Here is a 10,410-nt window from a genome sequence, read left to right on the forward strand (position 1 = left end):
TGTTACATATAAGTGATTATTTTTATTTATTAATAACTACAAAAATCCAATTTTTATTGAAAAAAAAAACATTCCTCGTTTCATCACCCTCCCCTCTCTCTCTCTCTCTCTCTTTCTCTCTCTCTCTCTCTGCTTGTTGAAACAACCACTAGTCATCACCACCACCACTATTAGACACCACCATCTCACCACCATTATCAGACATTACCTGTTACACCTCAAAAAGGTTTATTAAACGTAAGTTAAATAAATTAAAGATTTAACCTAGTTAAATGGAAATGTTATAAATACTAGTAAGATAATGAAAGGTGTCTAAGTTATATAAATAAACAAACTAGAAGGGGGAAATGTGAAAATTGTTAAAACAAAAGGATTAATAAAATCAAAACCCAAAAATCATACACTCTGGTGTGCTGGGTTCGACCAGAACAAGGGGAAAACAAGGGAAACCGTTGTTCTTGCTAAATTCACTCAATTGACCAAGAAATTCAAAGCTAATCAGTTGCATGACTCTAAATTTTCGATCATCTAAACATACTGAGTAAAGTGGTAAGTCAAATTTCTTGATTTGGTGAATTATAGGAAATGGGTTTCAACCCAATCATGAGTTTTTGATATGATTTGTGTAAATTGGATGTTAGTACTACTCTCTAGAGCAGAAATCATGTTTGATTTTAGGTCAATTGAAAGATTTTAGTATAAACTCACCTTATGAGAATGTGTTATGAATAGGGTGATTAAAGTTCATACAACTATGTGAAAACTTGAACAATGATGTTTTTGTGATACTTGAAATCTTAACCAAGTGTGGTGTAGGATGAAAGATTGTTATGAATTTGATTGATTGTTAATAAGTTATGTGAAGAATTAGTAGGAATCATGCTTTAAAAGCTTTTACATAATGTTTTACAAATGTGAAACCCGTCAAGTGTTCGATGAAATGCTTAAGAGAATATTTATGTGAAATTCGAAAAAATTATGATAATGTTGCTATATGATAAACTGTGTAAATAATGAAATGATGTTCGGATGGACTAAATGATAGAACGAATATGCTAATGTAGGCGTGAAGGAAGAAAACTCAAGTGCTAGGAAAACGGAAAACGCACAAGATCGAGGTATGTTGTATTTCAAACATAAATTTATTTGGTTGTTCAATGTTTTTGTATAAAAGTTTAGGCTTTACTATGTTAGTGTAAATATGAAGTAAGTAGCCCAACTCGTGCGAACGGGTTATTGGGAATGAATGTTTATGAATGGGCAATAGTATAGTCGGCTTGTTTTAAACGAACTGAGAAAATGTATGTTGATGCAAAAAGGAAAGAAATGAATCAAATCTGTTATAAACGGATTGATACGGATGAATGTAATGGTGATAAAAAGGATGTATTCGATTCGTTATAAACGAACCGAATGGATGTTTATGTATGCTTGTAAATGTCCGTTACAACAGATTAAGGAATAGCATGTTTTATCTCAATTGTGAGATAGTATGTTTTGACCCATTTCATCAGGTAAGAAAGTGTATATATGAAATGAAAGCATGAAACGGATTAGTTGATTTATTAGTCATGAATTATCATAACTGACGAAATTAATTTATATGTTTGACGTAGGTAAATCCTCAACTTAGATGGCTTGGCGACTTGGAACGAGCAAACGCACGAATCACGACCATTATGCGTTTCCGCTACTTTTATAATGAAATTTATGGGTCGAAAATACCTTGTTGTGAATAACTTTTGGTAGTAGCTAGATTTTCAAAACGTAATGTTACGATCTTTTTTGTGTCTTTTGAACGGGTCGTAGAACTAGTTGTAATGATGATTGTTAAAATAGGGATCCGCTCGTTGTACGGAGGAGTCATGCCCAAATTTTGTTAAAATTGTATATTAATGTTATTATCGTCATTACTTTCGAATGTAAAAAGTATGGGTGTTTTTTTTTAAAATTCAAAATTTTAATGTCTTAAGATCGTCATTTTGTCCTTATGTAAAAGTGGGCGTCATATTACCACCATCACCTTACCTGAAAAACAAACCCCTTTGCTACCCCAAATCCCAAAACCTCGGACACCACAACCCCAAATCCAACCGTCACCACCACAATTCCTTCGCAGCCCCAAATCCCAAATCCTACTGTCGTCACCTACCTCCTTCACAACCCAAATCCCAATACCCCAAATCCGACTGCTCCCACCATCATCACCTACCTCCTTACATCCAGCCGTCGCAGATCTGAGCCCCTCGTTTGGAACTCGAAATAGATCTGAGCCCCTCGTTTAGAAGTCAAAGCAGATTTGGTGGTGGCAGGTGGTGGTGGTGGCGGTGGCGGTGGCGGTGAAGAAGGTAAAGACAGAGAGAGATAGAGGGGTAGGGAAGTGATGATGTTTAATAGAAAGTATAGTAGTGGATGTTGGTGGTAACGGGCTGGTGGTGGTGGTAGTTGGATGGTGATGGTCGACTTCTCTGCATTGTTTGATCTAAAAGTGTTTAGGGTTTTATGTGGGTTAAACAAATTATTTTATTGAACTTCAAGGTTTCAAAAGGGATCTGAAAGTGTTTAGGGTTTTATGTGGGTTAAATTGATTTTTAGGAATTAGTAATAAATAATTAAATACTTATATGTTAAATTCTCGAAATACCTCTAATTTTAACTGAGTTAGAGACGGGGAGTAAATTGTTGACAAAATCGAAACATCAGGGAAGAAAATGGCCGTTTTTGAATAATTGGGACAAAACCGTTAAAGTGACCAAATCACATGAAGTAAAACGGAAGTTTACTCTTAAATTTATATGTATTACCTTCTGATGTCTTAACTTAATCAAAGATTTAAAGGTTTGTTTGGGCTAGACTTCAATTACCTTGTGCTCTCCAACTGAATCAAAGATTCAAAGGTTTGTTTGGGCCAGACTTCAATCTTGTAATAGCCCTGTATGTTAGCGAAGTAGATGAATTGAAATCCGGAATGATTATAAATGAATTAGGCAAATTTGATTAAATTGAAGAGTAACTAGGGACTAAGGCGCAAACAATTTGTATCAAGTAAAGCTAGATTAATAACTTAAATCCAAACATAAATATACACACAAAATACAACTTGAATTTTTTTTTTTTAACTCCGTCAGCAAGAAACATTTTAGTTTATTATTGTTGATCCCAGCCCTAGGTAAAGAAACAATGTTTATATCAAAAAGTTTTTATAGGGCCTCGACTTTTTCTTTCATTTGGACCTCTGAAAACGTTGGACCGCTCCTAACATTAATTTAAGAAAAGTGATTTATTCGTAAGGACGGGCAGAAAATATAATACTATACTCATTACCGCTTAAATTAACGTCCTTGTCGACCAAGAATTTGAATCACGCCTTGTCATTTTGGACATACTATTGAAAATAGACACGTATTGTGACGTGTTGTAACATTTAAGAATTTCCCATTTGGTGCCTCTACAGCCACATAAACATAACTACCACCTAAATATGGGAAAAGATAGGCATGTATTAAAAATCCATTTAGCTTAATCGCACAAAGGCAAACACAAACACGTTTTACATGCTATTCCTAATCACTTTCAAGTTCTTATCTCAAATGGTATTGCCTTTCAAGATTTGAGAGTTCACTGTCGTTATCTTAGATATCAATAAACCACATTCTCAAACTTCTAAAAAATTCAGAAAAAGAAAAAAAAAAAAAACTTATTTTTTCATCTACCATCAATACCAATTTTACTCTAACTGATATCTACTATGATATGAAATAATATGATATAATATGACTAATGGGGCTCTCCACGCTACATGGCGAGAATTTGGTTGGTTTTGTTTTGATTTGTCATTGTACTAATACTTGCTATGACAATCGAAACATATATTATATATGACACGGCTCGGTTCCCGCGCAACGTGATATATATATTATATTTGAGCCGACTTGGTCCCCGCTCAGTAGCGGACCCAAGATTTTTTCCACTGGCTCCCTCTTTTTGGTTATACGAAAAAATGTTGAACCCCACACGCACGTTGTGGTGCGTTAACTCACAAAATTTAGAACGAAACGAAAAACTTGGGCAAGATGAAAAGTATAGTGGACCAAAATTGAAAATAAAAAAGAGTTGAGATTAAATTGCAAAAGATGAAAAACTTTGGGTTAAAAGTAAAAAAAAAGTCTAAATTGCAAAATTGAAGTTATTTATTAATTTTAAATAAAGATAAGGATAAAAATAAGTGATATCTATATATTGGTAATTAATTAATATTAATATTAAAATAAATTTATTAAACAATTATAAACAAAATTTATGAGGTTGAAGGAGAGAATGTCATGTAACATTATTTGGAGTCTTTTATTATAAGCTAGACTAGATGTATATCTCTATCAATGTGTCTATCTATACTATATAATATAAATGTAATAAAAAATATATGGGAGACGTGTGTCATTCAGTGTAGGTATCTATTTTTTTCCCTTTCCTCTCTCTCCTATTTAATTATAAATACTTATTTTTTTATAATTAAAGATATATTTTATTCTTATAAATGTTCAAAGATATATAAAAATAATCTATTAACTTCACATAAAATTATCTTCAAATTAATTAAATAAATTCATTTTATTATCGATATTCCGTATACATCGTAATGGTTAATTTAAATATCTATAACTTTCTACAAATCAGTCTCTATGTATACTTCTCACCATGATTTAATATTTAGATTTATTTTTCCTGCATGTTTTTTTGTGTTCTTTTAGCTAAGAAATATCGAAATGATCATGTATCTCTTTAGTTATGCGTATTAAATTAATTTAGATTATATATGATAAGGATTATATAGTTATTATACCAATAAGCTATAATATATAGATAGAGGATCCTGTACATTAATCCAGAAGTGTGAGAAGTGTGTTATAACATTATATAACACAATATAAACACCTTATAACACTATGTAACACCGTATAACACCATATAACACTATGTAACCCTATATAACACTATATAATAAATATAACACTATATTTTGTCTGATAGCATGTCTATGATAAATGTATAGTGTTATATTTGTTATGTAGTGTTATATAGTGTTACATAGTGTTATATGGTGTTATATGATGTTACATAGTGTTATACGATGTTTATATGGTGTTATATAGTGTTATATATAGTGTTATAATACACTTATCACACTTCTGGATTAATGTACAGGATCCCTACCCTATATAGATAAATTATTAGTTGGTATATAACATATCCATGTAATGAATACAGATGAATCGTTTTTCCATATAGTAGAATCAATATATATTATTTAGTATGAAAAGTTATTTATTAATATTAATTTCAATTATTATTCATATATTATTTTATTTTATTTTTCACTTATCTCTTATTTATTTAATATTCTTTTCTTAATTGTTTCTTTTGTTTTTATGCTTATTAATAACTATTTAATATGTAACTTATTTAACTACGTGTAACACTCAAATTTCTAACCTATTAATAAATAAAAAAAGAGTAAAATGTTATAACTTTTGTAATACACAAGTTGCTAATCTAATACTAATTAAATAAACAAGGTAAAATGTAATAAAAAGTATATAGTACATCAAAGTTCATTGTTTCAAAATCAGACGATTGTGTGTATTAACATATTACATTATATGTATTCAACCCTTATAAATAATATGTTTATTAAATCTGTGCAATGAATGGGTTTTTAGAAATTTAATATTTTTATTAATTAATATATAAAATTATATTTATTGAACTAGGATTTTAACCTAGTATGTGAATATAAGAAAATAAAATAAAAATTATTAAAACTTGAAAAACACAAGAACCATGATTATTAATGATGGTAATAAACCCAAGAATATTCGACCATGAAATCCTACACCAAATCAAATTGTTCAAGTCAAACAAGGCGGCACCCTCACCCCCTACCGGTATTTGGGTTTGGAGCATCATATAAACTTTTCAACCATTCTCCCCTCAAACCACCCCTCACCGGAAAACCCAACAAATTTCACCCGATCTTTCAATTTACACCCAAAGATCGACCCTTTCATGGATCAATCGTCCTCAAACTCTTCACACACAGTTGGGTTTTTCGTTCTTGATTCCTTCGTTGCTTCAAAATTAGGTTTTTCTCGGTACCCTGTTCATCATCTCCCCTGTATTTCCTTCTAACGGTTTTCTTCACAAGCTTTCATCAATGGGTAAACAACGTAAGTATTGTATTGTTCGTTCCCCAATTGTTTGTTTTTATATAATTTTGCAATTTATTCATGTAATTTTGTGATTTGGGTTGGATTTTATTGAATTAGGGTTTTGTTTGATCAATTGGTTTCTGATTTTGGGTTTAATTGAATTAGGTCAAAGTTTGACTTAAGTTTGAGATGATGGGTGTGGGTTTTTTTTACAGGCCGTGTTCAGAGGAAGAATGCTGCAATGCTTGACGATGATGATACCGATAGTGTCAGTTCTTCGTCGACTAGCTGGTCGGAGCAGATGATGGGGACGGGTGGGGAGGATGTTCTCACCGATAAAGAGAGTGTGCTTGATCAAAGTTTAGATGCTTTGTTTGAGAAAAGGTGCTTCTTTGTTTGATTTCTAACTATTGTATATGTAGTTTTATTGGAAACTAACTAAATTGCTTGTTTAAATGCAAATAATTAAGATGATAGTTGTTGTATTTCAAGAAAATCGAGTAATTTTACTTATGGCATTTGCATCGACATACTTTAATGTTCGTTTTGCATTTTATTATGAACTATTTTAATTTGTTTGTGTGTTTAAAGGGGGTCAACAAGGGAGAAGGCTTTGGTGGCAATCATAGAGGGTTTCAGTAGCAACTTGCCTCATGAATTTGTCGAAAAGAAGTAAGAACATTTGTACATTTATGCCTTTTTCAGTATGTTTATGTGTTCATTTATGAACATTTATGAGTCTTTATCAAAAGAACATTGATGAATATTTCTTCTGGAATTTACAATTAACCAAATTTTTTCTTTTTTCTTTTGTATTTTTTTGGTTAGATTTGCAACAATGCTGCATCAGTGTCTGAATTCTATCAAGAAGGGCTCTGCAAAAGAGATAGCTTTAGCATCAAATGCCATAGGTACATATCAACGCTTCTTCTTTTTTGTTAATTAATTTTGATTTAGTTATTATAAATTTATAATCGAGTGTTATAGTTATACAACATGGTTTATTTATTCTATTTTACGGTAACAGGATTATTGGCTCTAACTGCTGGCCCTGGTAAGAAATCACAAGAAATACTAGAAGAAGCAATTACTCCCATTTCAGAGGCTCTCAAATCTCGTTCCGATTCATCAAAGATAGCATCGGTAGATATGCATATAACCTCGTCCCTTTTTATGTTTTTTTCCCAGTTTAATAATATTAGTTCGATGATTTATTTATTCTGTTTTGTGGGTGATATTCATTATAGTTGCTAGATTGTTTGGCTGTGATCACTTTTGTTGGCGGAAATGAAGCAGAAGAAACCGATAAGTGCATGCAAATAATGTGGCAAGTTGTCCACCCTAAATTGGGTCCCAATGTATGCATCTTTTTGTATGTTCATTAAACTATCGTTTGTTTACTTTATCACGGTATTCTAAAACTATGCAAATTTCAGGTCGTTGCCGCTAAACCATCACCGCCAGTAATAGCCGCCATGGTATCCGCTTGGTCACTTCTCCTCACAACAATGGATGGTTCAACACTTGATCCCAAAAGTTGGCAAGGGTAAACAGATTCTGACCCGTTTGAAATAAAACACAACCCAAGTCGACCCATTTAGGTTAACGGGTTGAACTGTGAGCTGACATTTGTATGATTATACAGGTCAATTTCTTATCTTTCGACTCTTTTAGAGAAAGATGACAGATCGGTTCGTATCGTAGCCGGCGAAGCGCTTGCGCTTATTTTTGAAATCGGAAATCTTGAAAAATTATCCGTCCAAGATGTTACGCATATTCAAGGTCTGAAAGCTAAAATCTTGAATCAAGTTAGGAATCTTTCTGTTGAAGCGGGCGGGAAGGGTTCTGCGAAAAAGGATCTTAACAACCAACGGAACACGTTTCGGGACATTCTAGAATTTCTTGAGGTATTTTGTAGCTATAATATCTTAAAAACGTCGTGTTTGTGTAGAATGGTGTTGTTAACGGTTTTTATTTTTCTTTTTATAATAAATAGGATGGGTATTGTCCAGAAACATCGGTGAAGATTGGAGGAGAGTCGCTTACCACCACAACATGGTGCCAGTTGGTACAGGTTTGTATAATGTTGCTTTTTAACCATATATATATATTTTAAATTTGACCTGTTTTGTGATGAAATACAAGCCAAATCGACCCGTTTATATACCTGTGTCTCTCATGTTCTGAAATTTCCATTTATTGACAGCTTAACTTTATAAAGCGTTTTCTCCGAGGAGGATTCATCAAACACATGCAGGTTTGATCCTTTTAGTAGTTATTTTATTTATTAACTATTTTTTCCTTCCAATTATTTTTTAATTAATAGATGATTTTATTTGTTGAACAGGAAAATGAATTTCTTCATGAGGTGTTTGACTTCACACCAAAGAAAATACTTCATCCCGGTGGAGATCGTGTATCTGGGACTGAGAAGGTTTGTTGATACTAAAATAGAACATTATTTTCATGATTATATGTTTATATAATTTATTTCTGCTTTCCTTCCAGAGTGATAGATTCATATGGTTATGGATTAATAATTATTTTAATAACATTAATAATTACATAAACAAGGCAAATTGGATTGAAATAATCCTATCTTTCTTAATTTTACCGATAATAATCCTAACTCAGTTATTTGCCGATAATAATCCGAACTGGTTCACTTTTGGCCGATAATAGTCTGCATTAAAAATAGCTTACGGAGTTAAGTTTTTTTTCCGAATTACAAACCTATGTTTTAGGGCTTTTGATTAGAACGAGGATACGAGTTGATTGATGTAAAATTTACCTCGAAATATTATCCAAAACAATGAAAACGGTGCTTCAATTCAGGTGTTTAAACTTACAATTAACAAAAATCAAGCCGTTTAGAGCACCGTTTCGAGGTAAGTTTTACATAAATCAACTTGTATCCTTGTTCTGATTAAAATCCCTAAAACATCGGTTTATAATTCGGAAAAAAACTTAACTCCGTTAAGCTATTTTTAACGGCGGACTATTATCGGCCAAAAGTGGACCAGTTCGGATTATTATCGGCAAATAACTGAGTTGGGATTATTATCGGCCAAATTGAGAAAGTTGGGATTATTTAAATCCAATTTGTCTATAAACAAATCAAAACAAATACTTGGAACTTTTGGTCGATAAAATTTTTGGATATAACCAACTAATAGTCAAAACACTTTCTTGTTAACATGAATCTTTTTACTTTTTCGCATACTTAGTTCTTAAAGAACCTTTTTATCCTGGTACAGAGGATGTACAAGTCTCCAAATTCGGCTCTTAATAAAGCGAGGACACAATATCTGAATAAGCAGCGAATGTTGTCACAGGCAAGTCCTTCCTGGTTTATTTATAAGTTCTACGCTTTGGGTAGCAAACTCGTGTGACACTTGAACATCAAAGCAGATTCTTTAATAAAACTAGAGTATCAATTAATTTTACTTGGTGGTATTTATTTGAGCAGGATAAAAATGCGGGTCATTATGCTTCGGGGTTTGATGATTAGTTAAAAGCTGCAGCGCGTTGCTACAATTCTGGAACCTTATTTTATCCAAGATTATGCAAAGGCTAAAGTTGTATTTGTGGTAAATCCATTGATCAACTATATAATTAAAACTTGTTACTATTTGGTGGTTAAAGGAGTTGGGTAGAAGTTTTTTATGCATAATTTGAGGCTTCACTTGTATTGAAAATGTTGAGGGCAACTTAGTGGTGTTTATGACACCAATAAGGTATATTGATAGGGTGGTAAATGGATCAGATGTGTGGGCAAATTTGACTGAATTTATAAGGAGTGTCCGATTTTAAATATTATTATTATTTGTCTAATGGTTCTTGAGATTGAACTTTGATTTGGGATTACGTTTTGAAGTTATTATTTGATTATTGCGTTTGTAAAACATAAATAATCTAAAAAAGTGTTTAGATGAAAAAGTGATTATCTGCCTCCAAAACGCAGTTTTGGAGAAGCATGTGCCTACATGCTTTTTCAAAATGCAGTTTTGAAAACGCAAAATCTATTTTGAAAACGCAACACCAAACACCCCTGAATATTTAATTTGAGAATATAGGACATGATTATATTACGATAATTACTATTTGTCTCATGTATATATTTTTATTGTATATTTTGTCATTTCTATTCTGAACCGCATTTCCATTTTATATTACTATACTAAGGCCATGTTTGACTTAG

General features: G+C 32.1%; 1 protein-coding gene across 1 annotated transcript; it reads left to right on the top strand.

Annotated features, from left to right (window-relative positions):
• The first annotated feature begins 5,843 nt into the window (after positions 1-5,843).
• On the top strand, positions 5,844-10,048 carry LOC110881934 (interferon-related developmental regulator 1). Its single transcript, XM_022130063.2, has 13 exons — positions 5,844-6,227; positions 6,425-6,593; positions 6,801-6,881; positions 7,038-7,120; positions 7,237-7,352; positions 7,457-7,567; positions 7,646-7,755; positions 7,855-8,116; positions 8,206-8,283; positions 8,416-8,466; positions 8,557-8,643; positions 9,467-9,544; positions 9,679-10,048. Exons 1-13 carry the CDS (start codon positions 6,215-6,217, stop codon positions 9,718-9,720), a joined length of 1,281 nt encoding a protein of 426 aa, XP_021985755.1. The 5' UTR covers positions 5,844-6,214; the 3' UTR covers positions 9,721-10,048.
• The last annotated feature ends 362 nt before the right edge of the window (positions 10,049-10,410 follow it).

This window comes from Helianthus annuus, chromosome 5 (genome assembly GCF_002127325.2).
Source record: "Helianthus annuus cultivar XRQ/B chromosome 5, HanXRQr2.0-SUNRISE, whole genome shotgun sequence".
Taxonomy (NCBI): Eukaryota; Viridiplantae; Streptophyta; class Magnoliopsida; order Asterales; family Asteraceae; genus Helianthus; species Helianthus annuus.

Bases quoted from the DNA above. Each gene is read 5' to 3' on its own strand.
- LOC110881934 (XM_022130063.2), top strand. The intron at 7,568-7,645 runs GTATGCATCTTT...TGCAAATTTCAG, and splicing joins ACCCTAAATTGGGTCCCAAT to GTCGTTGCCGCTAAACCATC. The intron at 9,545-9,678 runs GCAAGTCCTTCC...TTATTTGAGCAG, and splicing joins AGCAGCGAATGTTGTCACAG to GATAAAAATGCGGGTCATTA.